General features: G+C 39.1%; 1 protein-coding gene across 9 annotated transcripts in view; it reads left to right on the top strand.

Annotated features, from left to right (window-relative positions):
• Positions 1-9,529: 9,529 nt before the first annotated feature.
• Positions 9,530-21,247, top strand: part of LOC110798978 (zinc finger CCCH domain-containing protein 13) — a 30,744-nt gene continuing 19,026 nt past the window's right edge. For 5 of the 9 annotated variants that reach the window (XM_056827652.1, XM_022004177.2, XM_022004176.2 and 2 more), the window contains exons 1-9: positions 9,531-9,688; positions 9,940-10,210; positions 11,859-11,969; positions 12,145-12,175; positions 13,014-13,149; positions 13,306-13,362; positions 18,333-18,430; positions 18,542-18,613; positions 19,775-19,959. In XM_056827652.1, the coding sequence (XP_056683630.1) occupies positions 10,081-10,210; positions 11,859-11,969; positions 12,145-12,175; positions 13,014-13,149; positions 13,306-13,362; positions 18,333-18,430; positions 18,542-18,613; positions 19,775-19,959 (820 nt within the window). In that variant the 5' untranslated portion in view covers positions 9,531-9,688; positions 9,940-10,080. Of the gene's footprint in view, positions 9,689-9,939; positions 10,211-11,858; positions 11,970-12,144; positions 12,176-13,013; positions 13,150-13,305; positions 13,363-18,332; positions 18,431-18,541; positions 18,614-19,774; positions 19,960-21,247 lie in introns of all 9 variants that reach the window. The other 4 variants (XM_056827653.1, XM_056827651.1, XM_056827654.1 and 1 more) reach the window with 3 other exon arrangements.

The raw sequence follows: 21,247 nt of genomic DNA, 5'->3' as shown, positions 1-21,247 counted from the left end.
ACACATCTTGCTCAAAAGTGCCGAAAATTCTAGTACCTTAAGGGCGATTCTAGTTGGTCAATCTTAAGGCGGATCCGGACGTGTTGTGGACTATCTACGGAGGGACGACACTTGGAGTCCTAAAGACTTGTTCTTGCTCGGTTCGGTCGCAGCTAGGGAGGGCACGCAACAAAGAGTATGCATCTAAATTATGCTATATGATTATGTGTAAATAATATGTATTCCTGGGTTAATGGTTGTTTCCGCATGATTTATGTAATATCATATGTATCATAACCTAACAACCATAACGGGGTAATACTAGAAATCCGCGCCCCTCCTCTCGACGTCAGTTGTACTATGGTTGGAACGGCCGAAACTGCAAACGACCTTTACGGGTTTCAAATGGAAGAAGCAATCCAGTTCATCGAAGACTATGATCCAGCATTCCTAGACCCGCACGCATCCCGAGTCATCCCTAGAATGCTGTTAGCTCAAGGTTATTTCCCTGGAACCCCATTGGGCATAAGGAAGAAGGAATGCACATTCCATCCTTTACCCAACAAATCTACTCCCTTTGGCTTAGGCTATGAACCAACGGAGGAAGATATTGCTGACCGCCTGTCTGGGCTACGCCTTAACAAGGCCAAACAAACCACCCTCCTTCCCCCGTATCAAAGAACCCCTAACGGGATGTTCGTTCGAGAAGGAGAAGGACACCCATGCTGTGATTTCCCTGAACCCTTCGTTCAGGATGGCTTGCTAAAACCAGGATTTGAAATCTTCCATGACTGCCACACCTTGGATGAGGCACCCCACCTCGCCAAGACTAAAACAGCTGAAATATTGGACAACCAGGCTTTATGGACATTGTTTAACGAATCGAGGCCTATGGAAGACGAGACTGTGATGACTACCCTAGCTTTACAAGATGAAGGTTTCGATCCAATCCGGTTAATCGCTCCTGCATCAACACTAGAAGAGATCGAGAACGGATGGGTGAAGACATATCAGTGGGTCAATGCAAAAGGAATAGAATTCAAGATGAGTACCGGTGAAGGACCAAAGTTTTACGAGACTAAACCCAAGGCTTGAGCCACATAGAGCACCTTAGTAAAAAACGCCTAGTAGTTCTTTAGATTGGTAGAAAAAATAATTAATACTTTAGATGGTCCTAAGACTCCTTAGAATATAGGTCAATTTTATTTCAGTGTGTTTTCCTTACTTTCCAAATTAATAAAGGCGTAATATTTCTCCTAAAAAATTTTATTCTAACACTAAGTAAGCACCAAATGTACTTGCAAAATACAAAAATAAAGAGGCGGTCCACTCTAGGCCCAACAAACGAGGCCCACTCGGTCTTGAAATCGTTCCATGGGAACCAATTCCTGAAACCCACAAAATAAACCATACCATCCCCTTCATATCCCCAAAACATAAAGGTCATAAAAGTCAATCCATGCAACCCGAAGAAATCAAAGGAAATCAAAATCCAAAACAAATGCAAATGTTGCTTAAAAAGGGAATTAATAAAATGTAACCCCACCATACCCTTCAAAAACGACACGCACCTCAACCCACCCAAAAGCCTACACAAAGATCTTCATAACTCCCGCACCCTAACTCCATTTTCAAAGCCGTTTCAAGTCACGAATAGAAAAAATTAATCCGGACAAAAATGCGTCTCACGCTAACAGTCAAAAAAGCCTCCGAAATAGCCTCAAAATCAATTTTTATAAAAGTAAAAAGCAAAGCACTAAAACGAAGAAAAAGAAATAAATGCAAGAACACGTGAAGCAAAGCGTCAAAAACGACCGCCAGAAATCATTTTCAGCGCCCAGGGCTGGGCGCCGAAATCTTTGACGCCCCAGCCTGGGCGTTGAAACTCTCTGCCTGCCTAAATTTTTAGAAGTGCTCGTCATTTTATCCGCACATAAAGGAAAAATAACGAACACTTGTGGGGTACAGCACGTATCCAAATAGGCTCACCAAAAAATAGTCGAATTTCATTTTTTACGCGACTTACTGCAAAAAAAAACGGCAGACGAAAATAATGATAATACTTCACTCATTTGACCGGTTAAGTAATATGCTTCCACCTCAGGGCATATCTATTAAAATCCGGCATCTTAGAATTTATTCTAGCTAGAACTACGCGCGACCTGATTCTGACAAGATACGTAGGCAATCCTTACCAAGGATTCGGTCCAATAAAAAAAACATATATAAATTGTGCAAAAAGTGTTAGACATATAAAAATATAAAAAAGAGGAGAAACAAAAAATGAAAATGAAAAATAAAATACGCCTTTATTGAAAAATAATAAGAAGGAAAACAAAGTGCTAAGAAATGAAAAAACAAACACAACTGAAATAAATAAAGGGCACCTACACCCTAGCAAGAACTACACTACTCTAGTTCTTCCAGATCATCAAATAATGTCTTGTAGAGGGCAATGTTCGCAGGATCCACCCCCACGGTCTTCTGCGCTGCCCCTATATCAATCTCCATAAGAACCGGCTCTTGGACACTAACTTCCAAAGATGCCAAGGCTTCAGAAACATTCTCGGTTATAGCCCGCTCAGCCTCAAGGGCACAGACAATGGTGGGAGAAGAATTATTATCAACTAGACTAGCCACTGTTTCTACAGGCGGCTGAGCCTTCCTAACCCATACATTGTTCCGGCGACGATCTCCGCGAGAGCCTGCATTTCTTTTAACAACAGCAGACCCCTTCGTGTTAGGCACCTTTTTAGGCCTAGAACTGGAACGGGGAGGAACTTCCTTTCGCTTTCGATCAGGACGAGCTTTCACAGTCTTAATACCATGGGTGCGAGGATTGGCAGAATCACGGCCCTCATATCTGACCCGAATGCGAGGTATCAAAAGCTCAGCCGGCTCCCCATTTCGAGCCTCGGTCCTCACAGCCTTATCATCGGAGCTCATCCACAACTTGTAGTTTTCAGAAAGACCCACAAAGCCATTTGTAGCTACGGCCCAACACGGGAGACCATCATAATACTTAGCCCACGCTTGAACCCGTGCTTGTGAAAAGGCCGCTACTTTAGGTGGTACCGTATCAGAAAAGGGGATAGTCTGCCTTAAACGGTATTGACACATGACTCGGTAAGGGAAAATATAAATGGGCCGAGATAGCCCCAACAAGGAAACATAAACCGATACATCAGAACCCCCCGTCATAGTAGTCAAACCCCACCACGGTACCACCCACTTAATAGAACAGATACCATGAGTAAAAAAGGAGGCCCATTCGGCCTCGTCCTGGCCTCGGTGCAAATATTTTCGGTTACCCAAGGCAATAGGGCGATAATGTTTAGGATCGGCAGGAGTTTCCAAGAGCCTAAGCCGTTCCACGAGCCAAATCTGCAAAAACGGGTACGATCAAAAAAAATAATAAAAAGAAAACGGTTCCTGGGGCGCAGTTTCAACGCCCAGGACCAGGCGCCGAAAATTCGAGCGTCCAGCCTTGGGCGCTGAAACTCAGCCCCAAGGCAGGACGAATAAAAAATATGTATGCAAAAAAAACGTATACGTGCGCAAAGAAAAAAAATCGATTACCTGCAGTAATAGGGGGCTTCCCTTAAAATATTCAGATTTGGCATCCTTCTTCAGCTCATCCGCACTCAGCAAAGTCTCGGCAACAACCAACGACATAATAGAATATCAACTTTTCATTTGGCTAATCAAGGGGATCAACCTTATGTCACTGAACTCACCATTGTTATTCGACAGCAAATAATGATTCAACAAGCAAAATACAAGGGCTCGAATATTCAATTTCTGTTCGGTCATATTCTTACTAGGCCTAAAGTGATGTTTTATAAGTTTTGCCAAATTAACCTCATCACCTACAACAATTTCAGCAAGCATGTTAGCATCTAGTCCTAGGAAAGCCCCTATGGTTGTTTTACCCTCTTCAATAGTGCCAGGAGTGGCAGGAGTAGCATTACTAGGATAACCAAGGATCGCAGCGAATTCATCTGGCAAAGGACATATTTCGTTGCCCCGAAAGACAAAAACATGATGATCGGAATCCCAAAAGCTTAGGGCTGCATGCAGAAAATTATAGTCAATATTAATTTGTTGTAAGCTTAAAAGTGCCTCTAAGTGGTATTCTTTCAACAAAGCCTTTTCTGTAGGAGTAAGGGCCCGTAGCCAACGCCTAACAGCCCGTTGGAGTGAGAAAGTAGGAATCGATATGACGAAATCAAGGAGTAACTAAAACACAGCAAAGAAAGAAGGAAATTGAGAGTGATGGAAAATAGGGACGTATCTAGCCCCTATATATAGCTGAACGCATCAAGTGACATCCTGATCCCATTCGGAAACGCGTTAAGAAATCCGAAAGTCAAAATTCGCCAGGAAAGGACTTTCAGCGCCCGAAGCTGGGCGCCGAAATAATTAACGCCCAGCCTTGGGCGCCGAAAATGCAGCCCAAGGCCCAGATTTCACAAAACGCGGAACAGGAAAAGACTTAAAACCGTGTTGCTAGACACGAGGCCCTATTGCAATTAAGATCAAGCCCAAAAGCACCTTTAAGCTCCCAAATAGCAAAAATGAATGGTAAAACTTGGTCGAAACTTAGACTTGTCTCAAGGAACATATATGTACACTTTTCAAAACAAATATGAAATATCAAGGTCATTCTTCGAAACACCAAAAAATGTTGTTAAGTCGTTGGTTTCTCAAATAAAAAAATGTTTGTCTGTCAAAAGATTAATCTGGGCCAAGCTAAACCGGATGATATTAAACCTTGTCGCCCGAAGACTGAAGTCGCACCCCATGACTTCGCCAAAATAGCACACCACTATGAAAGGTCGCTCGCACGTACGAGCACGACCCCAAACATGATTAAAAGAAGTTATGAAGTATGCAAAAAATGACCAACAAAGCCCAAGCGCTTGGGGGCTCGAGAAAAGTATACTCCAACAAAGAGTGCGCAATCGAAATCACATTCCCGGACTACGCTATACGCCGTCCCATGTTTGGATGATCTCAAAAGAACAGGTTCGACCTCCGAAAAGGGTCGTCATGGACACTTGTACATGGTCCTCTGATCAAAGACCAAGTGGTGGCAAAAATCGAGCCGTAAAGACTAGCTCAAAACCACGAAAGCAGACGGTCGCAAGACAAAGGTCCGTCTAAACCCGTTGTCAACCCACGTTCAGGTTACAACTAAATTCGTCCCTCGAAAGAACTCGCTCTTGCAAGAATGAACAAAAGAAATTCTCAAAAAAGAAATCACGATAAAAAAATAGGAAACTTGCCCATCTCAGTTGGCAAGATCACGTCACGAACCACGCGAGTTCCAAAACGAAAAACGAATTCAGGGACGTCCACCCTCAGCGGACAGGGTTCGCCCACCCTCAGCGGGCGGGGTCTGCGTCAATAGCCGCGCAGATCCTCAGTTTTCGAAAAATAGAGTCTTCAAAAAAAAAAAAACAAAATGAAACAGGCTCGCCATCTTCAGCCGGCGGGGTCTACGGCGCAAACCACGTAGGTCCTTATTTTTAAAAAATAAACACAAAACAAATTTCAAAACAGATTCGTCCACTTCTATCGGACGGGGTGTCCACCCTTAGCGGACAGGTTCGCCATCTTCAGTCGGCGGGGTCTACGTCACAAACCGCGTAGGTCCTTATTTTCAAATTTCAAAAACAGATTCGTCCACTTCTATCGGACGGGGTGTCCACCCTTAGCGGACAGGCTCGCCATCTTTAGCCGGCGGGGTCTGCGTCACTAACCGCGCAGGTCCTTAGTCGCTGCAGCGATAACTTTTTCTGGTTTTCCGTTTTTCCAAAAAAGAACGATGTGAGTAGCTTTCCCTTTTTCCAAAGATTGGTTTTCCGTTTTTCCAAAAAAGAACGATGTGAGTAGCTTTCCCTTTTTCCAAAGATTGGTTTTCCGTTTTTTCCAAAAAAGAACGATGTGAGTAGCTTTCCCTTTTTCCAAAATTTAAAAGAATGGTTTTCCGTTTTTTCCAAAAAAAAGAACGATGTGCTGGATTTTCCTTCGTTTTACGTCCCATAAAAACAAGGGGGTTTTCTCGTTTAGCTAACAATGAAAATGAGAATCTTTAAAAACATTTTTTACCTCGTGATTGGGTTTGGCCAGGCCCAATTACACTTTATAGCTTTGATTTCAAAAACATCTGTAGCTACTCCCAATGACAAAGTGAGGGAGTTTCTACGCACCTTTAGATCCTTCCAATGACAAAGTGAGGAAGTTTCTATACTATCCGTTGACAAATCCCAATGACACGTGAGGGATATGTCGACACTTCAAGTGATGACCCTTAAGTCAAATGTTATCACTCGGGGGCTCGTGAGACCCTCACAAAAACAGGTCACCATGACTTGTGTGGCGCACTCCGTCTAATACTTTGACCATCATCTTACTCCAAGACTCAGTCAAAGTGGGGGCTAACTGTAGACACCTACTTTTGTCCCCATTCCCGAAAGGGAAGGTTCGATGGTGAGAGCATAAATCTCCACTTGACAACGCATCTCCTATAAAATAACGAATCTCGATCACCCCTTTTCATTTCACCCGAAACCTGCTATTTATAGAAACCTGCTATTTATGGAAACCTGCTAAAAATAGTAACTGCCGTAATGGGTAGTTGTTAAAAGTGGCAAGTCATAAAAGATAGAAACCTGTCAGAATTAGGTGTTGCACTCCAACATAAATCCTAAATGAGATAGAGATTACGAGAGAATCCTATTCCTAATATGATTCGAAAATAAGAGTCACGTATTAATTAAAATCCTAACGAGCCTAGAGTTCGTAACGGGCCCAGACGCATTCCGTCACAAGGTTAATACGCACTAAAAGACTCGATTAAGTCTCAAACACTCCGGATTCTAGGAATCCGAATCTGGCTAAGAAAACAGCCCAGATCCTATTTTCAACGCCAGGCCTGGGTGCTGAAATTACCTGGGACGTATTCTTTCCTAATTCCTCGTGGATTAGAGCTCTACAATTCTATCTTTCCACGAACTCTTTTCTATAAATATAGCCCAAGTTCGACGTGAAAAAAGGACACAACACACAATTATTATTCTGAGTATTGACTCTAAACCCCTAAGCCTAAGCCTCACACTGCAAAAACTGATCACGCGTTCTGTCGCAATCGATCCATAAATCGAACAGAACGTATCCTTTCCCATAACTTGAGATTCGTTAAATAAAAGGAGAAATAGCAAAGTCAAAGTGGTTAGTTTTCTGAGAACCGTGACGCACCTCTCAAGGGTGCGTCGTAATGTGTCCCTTTTCTATGATTTAATTGCTTTCCTCGCCCTTTTTTATGAACTGTTAAACTAACTAAATCTGATTGTTCTATCACGCCTAATAAATATGATATTTTTGGGAAATTGGATTATCATGCTAGGTCCCTTAATACAATCTAAATCAGATAATCGCGCTCGATCTAGTACTATATGTTGCATATTGTTGAAATCAACTCAGATTAGTTTGATAGTTAACACATGTCCCTTCAATTATTTATGCTGAGCTAGTAAGGATATCCTGCCTCTGGAGTTATCGAAGAGCGAGTACTCCTCTCGGTAGTTACAGTCCCCCGAACCCTCAATCTCTACCTTGCGGGTGTATGTTGAGAGATCCCCACACCAGGGATCACAAGGGAACCTACGGCCGTCGCGGTCAAACATAATTGCACTCCCTTTATGTCACGATAACCGGGTTTTGTCAGTTTTTCTCATTGTCGTTAAAAACTGAATGGCGACTCCTATATTACTAGTCAATTGGGTGTAAACTCACAGGAAATCCAATTACACTTGATTTGACAAAAAGAAACGTCACACCCACGAGGGACGAGGTCACGCATTAGCCTCGTGCTTTTTCGACCCCCTCACAGACGTGCTGTGGACTATCTACGGAGGGACGACACTTGGAGTCCTAAAGACTTGTTCTTGTTCGGTTCGGGCGCAGCTAGGGAGGGCACGCTACAAAGTGTATGCATCTGAATTATGCTAAATGATTATGTGTTAATAATATGTTTCCTGGCTTTATGATTTTCCGCATGATTTATGTTTATTCATATGTATCATAACCTTACATTGCCTAATTAAGTGATGTCATGAGATTCCCTTGTAGATACGGTTATTCTTGCTTAACCTCATGGACTGAGGCCATTCGAGTTATTGAGAAGATCTATATAACTAGCCTCACAGACATAGGCTGTTCGAGTTAGTGGCGTCGTGAGATGACCGGTGAGTTGTATAGATGGAAGGATGAGCTTAAATGTTCTTAATGTTCGATTGGAACACCTGCGTGAGTGTGAAGGGATGGCCTCCTTCTATGAAAGACTATGTGTATGTCTTACTAGAGCGCTCACTAGAATCTCAAGGTATTCGGGGCCATGTACGTAAGACCATGTCTCTTGTGTACGACTGTCATGTCGTGTGTGGATTTCATTGAGTGATTAGAATTTGTCTTCTATGAAATGCCATGTATATATCGCGGAATTGTTCAAGCTCCTATAGCAAGGTATGTGTTATCGGGTCCCTTCTATTATCTAGGAGTTCAATCCTTTGGTTACTCTCTAGATCGTCGAACACCCCACTCCACTATGTGTTAGTTCAAACCTTTAGGATACTAACATTTAAGTACCAAACTATTAGTGGAGGATTGTTGGAAATAATAATGGGGGTTTCAAGGTTTCATGTCCGTATGCATTAGTGGGGATTGTTGGAAATAATAATGCATTCAGAGGTTTTAAGTTTGAACTCGGTTGGTTAAATGGCCCAGTGGACCTGTAGGACTTAAACCCACCTTGTCGTGTTTCCTTTTCTCGTGAAACATATAAATACTCCCTATTATTCTTTTCCTGGCATATAACATTAATATTTTCAGATTCATGGAGAGACAGAAAACCCTAAATACAAACCCTAATATTTCTATTCGAGATCTGAGCAGTTCTTGAGCAATTCCAACCTTTGAGTTCGGGGTGTAGAATTCAGAGGTGTTGTGTTAACCTTGGGGGCGTTCGTCACTATAAGCCTGCACCGGTAGGGTGGCGAAATTCGCTTCTAACGCAGTGGCCTCCATACCACGATGCAACGTTATTCTTATGAGATCTACAATCAAGTAATATCCTCTCCTTGTCTATAACTATTTCCGTTATCAACAGTTATTTTTCCTACAGTTATAACTTGTAACAAGCATATCACTCTTGATCAGGGTCACTTCATTGTTTATGGTTAGATCACATTTTTAATTGGTTAGGGTCACATTTATCTTTGAATAACATAATTTTAGTACTCGAATAAGATCACTTATATCTTTGATTGGGGTCACTTTTATCTTTGGACAGAGTCACTTTTTTACCTTAAATGAATTCTATTTTTCACTGTTTACGCACTAGATTGTATGTACATTAAGATACAGTAGATCGGAAATACACAATTTTTTTTAGTACTTTTAATTAATGTAGAACAAAAAAAAAAAAAAAATTAACCAGACCAATGATTTTGGGACACTTGATTAGAGAAACAAGACTTAAAATTAGACGGAGGAAGTAAATTTTATTCGATATCAAAGTTGCTTTTTTGGCAAAATTTACGTGCTCTCCCTTTTCCCCCGTCGGACCTTCCCTCTTCTTGTACAGTCGTACTGGTGTTCTACAGCTCTTCGCTCTTGATTCTCATGTAATGTGGGATTTTTCCAGGTATGTAAACAACTCAAATTATATCCCTAAGTTCTAGGCAAAACTGTAAACCTACATTTTCGACATCGATTCTCCAAATTTTGCAATTAATTTGATTTTTGTGTTGCGTAATCTAAGACGAGCATGTATGATGTCGTTGTCAATTGTACTTAATTCGTGGGAAATTCGACGGAAAATTTGAATTTTATGGGTTTTCTACGAATTTTAATCTTTTATTCCATTTTTGCATATTTGTGAATTTTTTATTCTAGTTGCAGGTAATTTTTGCTTGCAATCTCCAAGGAATCACATATTGTTCATATTCAAAGTGATTTCATCTCTGTGTTGTGCAATTGTGATTTATTTTCGCGAGGAATTTCGGGCTACGTAAGAAGGGATACCCATTTTGTTTAATGATGGTGGAGACGAAGCCTTTCAAGACAAAATTATGTGTCCTTTATGGGAGGGGTCGTTGTGCGCGCGAAACTTGTACGTTTGCTCATGGAGATTCCGAGCTTCGACGCTTTTCGGCTTCCTTACCGGGTAATTTAATTGTTGCCGATGCTGTATTGTTGTTTGGGTCATTGGGTGATTTTATGGTGTGTGCTGGTTAATTTTTGAGTCATTGTGTTTGTATTTGTTCGATTTCGCCTTGAGTTATAGAATTATTAGCTTAACCATTGTTCTGATGGTTTCTGCTTAATTTACAAGATGTTCTTCAAATATATGGTGAAAACTCAGATGCTGCTATTGGTCACACAGGAGCAAGTGGTGACAAAGAGAGAAAATACCCTTTTTTTGTGGCATAGAAGCTCACCGTACTTTTAAATCTATGTTGAAAAGTCCGAAAACTCAGATGCTTCTATTGGATTTCCATAAATCACTACACATGTAATGGTCAAGGTGTTAAGCGATTTACTTTAGTGCATTATAATCCCATGTTTTAGGAGTTGAAGACTTGAAGGGCCTCTACCAGCTTCAACAAAATACATTTTGTTTGCCAATTTCAGTTTTTAAGTAAAGATATGGTGGGGGAAGGGGAGGGGGTTTAATACGCAGCTTTGGGTTACTGTTTGTTGTGTTATTTTATCTCGCATTTAAATCAATTAAGTGGAATTGGTCTCATTAGTTTGATGCTGGTTCAGCTTTTTTGTGATGTCATCTTTTTAAATGTCTACATATAGTGAACTGGATTATATAGAGGCGCAAATTTTGGGATTTTAATAGTGACTTCTCTTGTGGATCCTGTTGAAGATAGTATGTTAGTGATTTGGCCTTATCACTCTTAGCTTTGAATATAATATTATGAAATTTACCTTTTTCATCCTGCATAGTGGGAATAGTTGATTCAGGTTATTCAGCATATTCAGAGGGCCCTGAATTAATTGAGTCTGTTGATGGAGATATTTTTGAATTTGTTGTCTTAAGAATCGCCGTATTACTTCAGCAGGAACTGCTGTTGGTAAAATCAGTTGAATGATTATCAGCTGATGGTTTTAGGCTCAACTTGTCCATAAGTATGATGCAGGATTTGACATTGCTAAGGCTGATTGTGGATTTAATTTCTGGATTCTTTTTTATCTGGCCCCAGTCATGCATCGATTGACAGAGCGTGTTTGAAGGTCCAGTAAATGAATGTTACTCTTCCTCAAATTGAAATTTTTGGTATGCTTCTCCTGTTGGGCTCTGTCATTTATTGTCCGGGAAGCTGATGGTCATTATTCAGGCGGTGTCGACTTCGTAGTGAGCTCCTTAAGGTTTTCTTCTTATGAGGAGCAACATGGTTCCTAGGACTTATGGAAGTAGTTTGATATCTTTATTGTTGTTGTCTTAATATCTGGCACCTGGGAGAAATCTACTCCGCTGATTATTTAGCTTCAACTCCAGAAGACGGACATTCATCTGTCCTTTATCCATTACTTCTTTGATGCATCACATTTTTGCTTCATATAAGGCTATAAGCTCAAACTCAGGTGTATTTGTATCTAATCGTTGTATGCTGGTGATATATCTGTGACACCATTGACAATGCAAGGACACACTATTTCTGTTCATTATTGTGTTACTCGTCATACCATGGGGAGGGTAAGATTAGCTTTGCAGCAGTTCATGATACTTTTCTGTTTAAAAAGAGTGGTTTATATTGGCAATACAGTTCTGCCCTCTGAGAGTTCTATTTTTTCCGCCCCAGATAGGCGAATTGACAGGGACAATGACTTGAGGAGTAAGCTGGACAGGAAGCGTTCTCCACTTCGTAGATGTTCCCCCGAAAGAGATGCAAGAGGATCACATGCATATAAAAGTAAGCATGACTTTGTTCTGTATCTTCCATATTGGTATTTTGTGACTTCTGAGTACACACATATTAATTAGTGCTTTTGATATTTGAAGTGGTTAATCGAGGTGCTTAATGCTGATTGGTGATGCCATGTTTTCTGCGTACTTATAGGCTTATTTTTCTGACGTATCTTTTGCAGGAATTAGTCCTTCACATCCAAGTAAAAGAAGGTAATTAAAAGTATAGCAGGCAGACTTTCACAATAGCTTTTTGGGAATACTCTGCCTCTTATCTGGTTTGGATGCTATTACATGTCTACCCCTGCATTTATTTTGGTAATGATTTCCTGATGTCTGATATGGTTAGTGGTCAATCTGGCCGTGGTATGTAATTGCTTTACATTTTTTGGGGAATTAATTTTAAAAAAAAAGGTGTAGTTAAATCATTTGACGCTCACCAATAATGAATTCTTCATGGCATGGTATCATTCCTTTTTTTGTCTGATAGTAAATCTTGAGATTAAGTTATCATGAGAAAGTTTAAAGTCTCCATCTTGTGAGATTTATTTACTCTGTATATCGCTTGAGGGGTTATGATTGCTACAACTGTCACCACTCATCACATACTCATACAGTGTGATCTCACCATTTGTGGGTCTGTAGAGGACTAAAGGTCAATATATTATTTGTAACCTTTTTGAAAAATGATACAAAGGCGTTTAGTTTGCTAATTTTTTTTACCCTCTGTTTTGCCTCATAACTGCATACACAATTGAATGTCAATTGCGGTCCTCTATTTGGCACTATACCTCTAAGTCTCTAACTTAAGTCAGTAATCATACAAAAAGTTGGAATAGCCAGCATCGAAATTAGTGCATAGTTGATATTCACCTTGTCTTCAACGAACTGTTTGAAAATGCTAAACCAAAATGACAGCTCTCTTTTCCTGCTTTCAATCCATTTTGTCATGGAGATTCATGCAACTTATGATGTTGGTATCCTGCTCCGGTGTTCCCAATAGTGTTATGGTGATCAATTAATTTTTTTAATTATGAATTTGTAATGATAGAAAATTACGGACACATGAGTACTTGGAAGGTCCGAATGGTTTTTCTGAGGGCTCCAAAAATGAAGAAGGATCAGCAGATAGCAGGAAGGATAAAATGCATGTATCCGGTGAATCAAGAAAGATGCTTGAGGATGAGGTATACAGAGCTTTGCTTGCACTGTGTTTTATCTTCCTTTTTTTCTTTTCTGTTCTCTCCTGTTTTTCTTTTCAAATTTTGGGGTGGTTTCCTTTTGTATTTTATATTTCAAGTTGAATATTAGTATTCATACGACATGGTCCTTATCTCTTGCAGCTGAAGCAAATCCAATATGAGGTTGATGTGTTGTTTAACCAAAAAAGTCAGATGGAGGTTAGTTTATCTTTAGTCACTTAAATCTGGTAAATTTATATTTTGGCTGGATGGCTACTCTTGTTATATTTTTGGGGCAAATTTGCCAAAAACAACCTTTTAAAACCCATTTTTTGCGAGAAACAACCTTAATTTTTTTTTTTATTGCGAAAACAGACCTTTACGAAATAAAATTTACGAGAGACAACTTCTTTGGGTTTTCTGGCGTAGACCAATAATTTCCGGCCTTGACTGGCCGGTTTTTCTACCCTCACTCATGTTCCCTCCATTTTTTCCCCTTAAAACCAAAATCCCGCCAAAAATCCCAAAAGAAAAAAAAACCTCAAAGTTCATTCTCTCTTTGCATCAGCCGTCCGCCGTAGCTGCCGTAATTTGAGGTTGCCATAACCTAGTTGTGGTAGAGAGCTTCAATAGGCAATTATCCAATACTTCAAAATGCAGAAATTAGGGTTTTTCGGCATGAAAAGCTTAGATCAATTCAAAACCTTAATACCTTCAGGAACAAGAACTGCGAGAACATTGTCAATTTCTTCGCACTCATCTACCGATTCAATTACATCAGGAAATTTCGCGAGCTTGAAGCTCACAGCTGGTTCATCATCTACTTTTCAGTCTTAATTTCAGAAATTCACCGTTTTTTTAAGGCTGAATTCGTTCTGCTGGTGAGGATTTTCAGAGAAATTGGTGAAGGAACAAGCATCTGTGAGAACCAACCTCGATATTGCGGTATTTCTCTCTCAATTTTAGGTTTAGTTCAAATACTGAAGTAGCGATTAGAAATTTGCGTAAGTGTCCATTTCCGATGGAGCCAAATATTCATTTGTTCTTTTGGCTGTGGGATGTAATGGAATAAATCAAAATGGCTTTTAAAACCTCTTCGCTTCCTTTCCATGAAGTAGAAGATGGTTGTCCCGTTGTCGTCCCGTTATTGCTTTTGGGTCAATTGGAAACAACTTCTCTGCAATTGCAGGGGTAAGGTTGCGTACATCCGACCCCCCCTTACCCTGCTTCTTGCGGGAGCCTCTTTGAGGCAATGGGGTAATGATAATGAATGATCTACTTCAACCTTGAATTTTGAAATTTATTAGAATTCGAAGAAATCTCTGGAGCATATTCATGTGTTGGAAGAGAAGCTACAAGCAGCTTGCAATGAGAATGCGAAACTAAAAGTGAAGCAGAAAGAAGATGAAAAGCTCCGGTAATGAGAATGCGAAACTAAAAGTGAAGCAGATAGAGAAATGAACTTTGAGGGTTTATTTTATTTTTTTTGGGATTTTTGCCTGGAATTTGGTTTTAAGGGGAAAAAATGGAGGGAAGATGGGTGAGGTTAGCAGAACCAGCAAAGTCAAGGCCGGAAATTATTGGTCAACGCCAGAAAACCCAAATAGGTTGTCTCTCGCAAATTTTATTTACTTTAAGGTCTGTTTTCGCAAAAAAACAATTGAAAAGGTTGTTTCTCGCAAAAATTGGGTTTTAAAAGGTTTTTTTTGGCAAATTTTATTCAGCTTCTGAAAATCTCAACAGCATGCTTGTTTTTTCTATGCTCTTGCGTGGACCACATCGTTGTTTTTGGAATACATCTATATAAACAATAACTTTAATCAATACTGAATCAAGGGATTGGTTAGTGTCTATGTAGTTAAGGGGATGATGGTAGTCTTTGCGTCTTATGAATGAGTGGCTACTTGCTGCTGAGAGTTGGTGTGGGGTGGGGGGGGGGGGGGGGGGTTAGGATCTGCTGGGTGTCGTGGAGTAAGGGGTTGTCGGTACTGGGGTGAGATGTGGTGGTTGAGGTTTTTTGGAGGGATTTGGAGAATTAGGATGAGGAATATGGGGGTAACTGAACTAAACTAGGGAACAAAGTTGCAAATTACATCAATCAAACACCAAATATTGAAAACATGGATTTTTTTATTACCTTTCCTTCTCTTGAAACTTTGTACCAAATGAGTGTTAGAAACTCCACCTAGGAGGTCTATATGTAGGCCACCTAAAGCTTTCTCCATTTTGCACTAGCTATTGCCTTATCCTATTTTTTAAGTGCTTTCATCACTTATTCACTTTGATCAACAACTACGTACACTTCAAACTTATACACATATAAAATAACAAATAATTTTAGAAGCTTTGTGCCATCCTGGATATGTAAAACTTGGATAATACAAAAACATCGCTTATTAGCTAGATAAAATATTATTAAACACAATGGAAAAATGCCCTTTAAGAGTTCTACAACTGACCTGAAGGTTAGGTATAGTGTTTTGTCTCAGCTCTTCCACCTCTTTGATACAGTAATACATATAAGAAAGCAAGCTTCTGGAATCACCGATTTACTGACTGTTTCCTTGTTACATGAGTTGACCGTATCGAACAATTCACGCTTTTAAGTGCGAGGAACAAAATGTTTCATCTTTCTTTTAAATTTTTCCGCAAACAGTTCTTTCTTTCTCTTTGGTGATTTAAATTTTCATACCAAATTATGCGTTTCTCTTAAATTTTTGTTTTTAATTTTATATGATATAAGGTAAATTTCCATTAAACACCAATAAAATAGGGCATTTCCTTGCCCTGGATAGACAAAAGTAGGCACACCTTCTAGGACGAGTGACCAATCAATAAGAGTGTTTAACACAATCATAAAGTGCCACAGAACAAAACAACATATGGCACCAATATCGGTTCAAGGCTAAAATACAGAAACTGAAAGACTAAGTTTTCAGATTCTCAAACCACAATTTATCCACACTAGATTTTCTGAGGTAGGATATTACAAATTCTATGCAGATCTTTAACCTTGATTCCTTTGACAGTATAAGTGATTGTTGAAGTCCTTTGACTCATAATGACTCTTTTCTAGTGTACCAAACCTTGTAACACAATTTGCAATGCCACAAAAGAAACCCTTCTTCCTGAATATTAGGTTTGTTTTGACCCCTGCATTTGAGATTTAATGTGGAATATACATTTTGACATAATGAAGTTCAAGGCTAACGGGATGGCTTAATGTGCTGTCCAAACAACTTCATCACCAGTTCATTCAGGAATGGGATAGATTTCCTTTTTCTCTTTAAGTGTGTGGTAAGTTGTAGTTTCTTTCTTAAACTCCTATTTCTGCTGCTAGCATTATTGTCTGAATCAATTCTACTCAAAATAATACTTGTACTAGCTTTCTAGGAATGAGGAATAAGAAAGAAGCAATGATTTGTGGAACATTTAGACATAAGATTTCTCAAATTATACCCTTCCAAGATTCTTAGACATGAAAAGCCTACTTATAGAAAACCATCAAAATATGCTTTGCAATATACATGATAAGGAAGAAAGTTGAAGATGATTCCAATGTGGCAATATGTAACTAACTTAGACAATTAGAAAGTTGAATTGTTTTTTTTTCCGTCCTTATGAAGTACTCCCTGAATTCCCTAAGTTTGATAAATTTTAGAATACTGTAGTAAGACATTGACTGATTGACCTCATCGTTTTCTAGAAAGTGTCGAGTTCTTGAGGATGAAGGCACTACCACTTTCCAAATCACTTCCTAGTGAATTGGGATTCTTCTATAATCTATTAAAAACTAGCAATGTAACTTGTAGATAATATTGTAGTGTTCCTAAAAAGTAAGTTTCCAAATTATGCTCCAGGTCATAGTTTATCATTTTTCCTGTTTGTCTGGACTCTGGATCACAATCTGTTCAAATGACGGAATACAATATTCTTTACCATCATGTTCTTTGGTGTTCCGTTTCTGTAAATTGTTCCCCCCCCTCCCCCCCCAATGATGCTGACGGGATTTGTGAGTATTTATTGAGTCGTTATTTTGTCATTTTGAGATCAGATGATTCGTCTTTAGGTGTAAGCTCTCGTTGGGTGTAGGTTGGATATGTAATTTTTGGCTCAATTGTTCCCTCTGTATTTTCCTAAGAATTTCCTTAGGAAGTTGTCATTGTCACCTCTATACTGAAACAAGTAATGTGAAATAACGTCGTTTCCTGGTTTTGGAAGTGTTATACTAGGTTATGTAGTAAAGGTGTCATACCTCATTATTTGGGGAGGATGTATAGTGTAATGTGGGTAGACAATTGCCTACCCTAACAAGAACACAAAAGTTAATTATTGTAAATTTAGACAATAATAATGGCTCTAGAGCAGTGGTGTTGGTAGATGAATTTTTCTAGCTTGTGAACTTGGCTTCGGCTCTTGCAATGACAATTTTTACACTTCACCTATTTTTACCTTCTTTCAACTTTATTCCCATCTTTTCTGGAGCTCTTCATCCCTTACCGAAATTCTTAATTGTTTTTATTTTACTCATCCTTTTATAAAATCAAATCATTTTACCTTATTACCATTTTCTCAGTGAGCGATCGAGTGCCACACAGACATGATTTATAGTCATGTAGACGAAATTTAATCTAAATGTCACCTAAAGACCGACTAAGAAAACGACCGCACATAACGAATTATATATGCTTATGTAATTTTTATTATTATTATTATGCTTACCCTGTTTGAAAATCCTAGATATCACTGGCCCACTGCTCATTATCATGTAGCATTTCAGGAGGATGATAGAAGTTGTACATGGCATGCCAAATATTTATGTTTTCAATTCTTTGTTTTCGTTGTTTATGTATGTGCCCTGGGTGGGAAATTGAGAGGTTAGTTGGATAATTGGATTCTGTACCAGTTGGTTTCTTCTAGCACATGACCGTCATTCCCATTTGCTTGATGGTAATATATTTGCAGTTCTGTTTTATAATTAATACTATCACTAATACTTGGTGTCATGATTAACTCATGCAGTTATATAAGCTGCTAATAATTAATCTGTTGCTCATAAAATTCAACTGGAACAAAGGGTACAACAAGCAGGCATCCTCTCTTCTAGGATTAGGGATCCTGTGGCTCTACTACTACTATCATAACTTTGCAGTGTTAATAAGTTCTAAGTATTCATCTACTGCTTGCAGATTGAACTGGAGGAGAGGGTGCAAGAAGCAGATAGCCTCTCTTCTAAGATTCAAGATCTCGAGGCTCAACTGGCTGGAGAGAAGGATAAATCTAAAAGGTAACTATATGGTCTGTATCTTTCTAATCCTGGTTTGAACTCCAGATTCACTCTGAATTGTTGTTGTACAATGATGACCCCGACTGTTGTCTGTTTGGTAATGATTTGCAGAGTTGATTCAAAAATTAAGAAGCTCGTTAGGGCCCATGTTCATCACACACGGCTGCAAGATGAAGTGAAGAGGCAAGTTTATTTAGACAATGTGTGCATGGTGCTTGCGCTTGTGTAATTATGTAGGGGTCGTTTGGTTCAACAAATTGGAGTGGATTGGAATGGATTCTAATACCATGGTGGTATGGATTGAAAATCCCATTCCAACGTGGATTTGTTTGGTTCAGCTTGGAATGGGTTCTATATCCTATTTCTAGTGTTTGGTTCACTCTTGAAATGAGTTTAGTTTTATGAATTTAATTTAGTTTATTATTAAAAAAATTTGATATTCTTTTCCAAAATAAGACTTGCAGTTAACTTTCAGCTTTTCTGTTCAATTAATTAATACAATTAAAAATCAAATTTAATACAATTTATTTAAAAGAAATGGAAAAAAGGTAATGGCTTAGTTTATCTTTCCAATCAAATAATCGACAAAGTGAAACCCTTGGTTCATCTTCAAAAACTAAACACCACTAGATGGAAAAACGTCTTGATGGAAAAGAGCAGATTCAAGTGGAGTATGAAAGAAACGCCATTTTCAGCTTCTATCCTCTTCAAAATAAAAATCTGATATTTTTTCTCACAAGAACACCAGGTTGGAGAAGATGAATTGTCATAGGTGATGGGTTTCCGAATTCAGAGGTGGTGGGCAGCCAGGGTCGGATTCGGAGGTGGTGTTGGCCGTTCAACTTTTAACGCCTCATATCTCTCTTCTCTCTTTTTGAGTTAGGGTTTCTAACTTGAGGGGAATGGATTTTGAAACTTGGGGTGAGAGGTGGATATGGGATTCCATGGGGATGGGATGGATTTAGAATCCCTTAAGTATGAGATTCCATACCTAAAAGTCCTAACCAAACAATAAAATGTTTGGAATGGATTCTAACTCCATTCCAATCCATTCTAAAATGCCCAACCAAACACCCCTTTATTTTGTATGTATATTCTCGTGGGTATCTGTATGTAACTATGTATACACCAGGAATTTTTCTTTTACTTTTTTGGCTTTAGTGGGGCTGTGGAAAACAGCCTCTATGTTTGTTAGGTGCAGGATTTTATACATTTTGACCTCTCTAATTCTTGCCAGTGGTAGGAATTGCAGTTTGGTTGTGGTTGCTTGGTGTTCATGTCTTACCAAGGTCTCTATGATTTAAGGTTCAAAACTCTTACAATTGTCTTAACATGTGAATTCAGGTCACAGCTTCAACTTGAGCAGCTGGTGGGGCAGCTTGTTAGAGATGCTACACCATTTAGTGCTATTGAAAAGCTGAATGTCAATATTAATCATGAGGAAAAAGTTCTAGAACTGAAAGACTCTGTTCCATCTGTGAGGAAACAGCCACACAGTAGCATGGAAGCCTCACAAGGGTTAAAATCAGGTAATGTACATCCTTTCAGTTTTAAGTAAGTGCTTTATTTGAGATCAAATTAATTTGTTCTTTATGTACCATCTTAGAAGATATTCCCTTGCAAATGTATCTTACAAGACTCTCGCAAAGTTACATTATCCTTGAGTATGGAAGGTGGCATGTATAAATCATGTGTGAGTAGTTGTGAAGCAATATATCGTATTGTTTTTTAGGAAATTCTATGTCGTAGCCCGTTATGCTAGACAAATCTTATAATAATACTTTAAAATCCTTATGATACCTAATATTTGGGGCAATATCGTAAACTTCACTTCTGTTAGTACTTTGTTAATGATTTTTTTACTAACAAAGTTGACCATATATTAATAAAACGAGAGTGAATGTTTGTAGATACGACATGAAACTCACTCCTTCAACCCCTGTTAGCCCTGGTAATCTCGATGACCAATGGACCTTTGAGTAGGTCTCTGGTGGCTTACTCACTATTGACACTTGGACACCCTCTTTTCCCAGCATGTAATTCTTTTACGGGTTTGTTGGCTTGAAATCTTCATTGGTGGTGACAGCCGAAGTAAGGGCGGGGGGGGGGGGGGTGAGGATGATGGATTAGGGAGATAGTGCATGCCACATGATACATGTTCATTGGATTGTTGTTTTCCTTCTTTCTTTCTTTTTCAATGTTAGAGGAACTTTTGAGGTTTTCATCAAAAATAGAGTCCTCACATTAGTAGATATAAGTTCTGATAAATTAGGAATGAGCTAATAATTATTTTAGGAGTAGGGTTATTATTTACAAAGAGTATCTCTTTTGCCTTAGTTTGTATGGGACATAATTACGTGACTGTAGTCTATGTATTAGCCTATTAGAGTTGTATGCTGTTAACTATACAAGTTGTGAGATTGAGTTAATCAACACTTTTGTGTATTTTGCTGAATTTTAGTAAATTGATTCCCAACTCATTTTTCTCGGCGAATGCCAAAAGTGTGATGACTTGGCAAAGACCCTGAGTAACGGTGACTTACTCCAAGAAGACAAAGGGAATCAAAAGAGAATGTGGCCAAACCTCATTAAGGCGACAATAGCTAGTAGAGACAAGAAAGTGGGGTGGTGAAGCACCAAAGTTGAATAGTTAAAAAAGGGGGGGGGGGGGGGGGGGGGGGAGTAGTGGAAATAATTATTGTGTTATTGACTTATTGTGTAGACTCTTTGAGAATTGTGACCTAAAGTCACTTCTTGGAGATTTGCAACCTCGAGTTGCTAAATTGTGTCTTAGTTCTTGTTTGAGTTCCACTATTA

Source organism: Spinacia oleracea, chromosome 4 (assembly GCF_020520425.1).
Source record: "Spinacia oleracea cultivar Varoflay chromosome 4, BTI_SOV_V1, whole genome shotgun sequence".
Taxonomy (NCBI): Eukaryota; Viridiplantae; Streptophyta; class Magnoliopsida; order Caryophyllales; family Amaranthaceae; genus Spinacia; species Spinacia oleracea.
The sequence above is the reverse complement of the archived record's forward strand: the minus strand, read 5'-3'. Positions and strand labels throughout refer to the sequence as shown.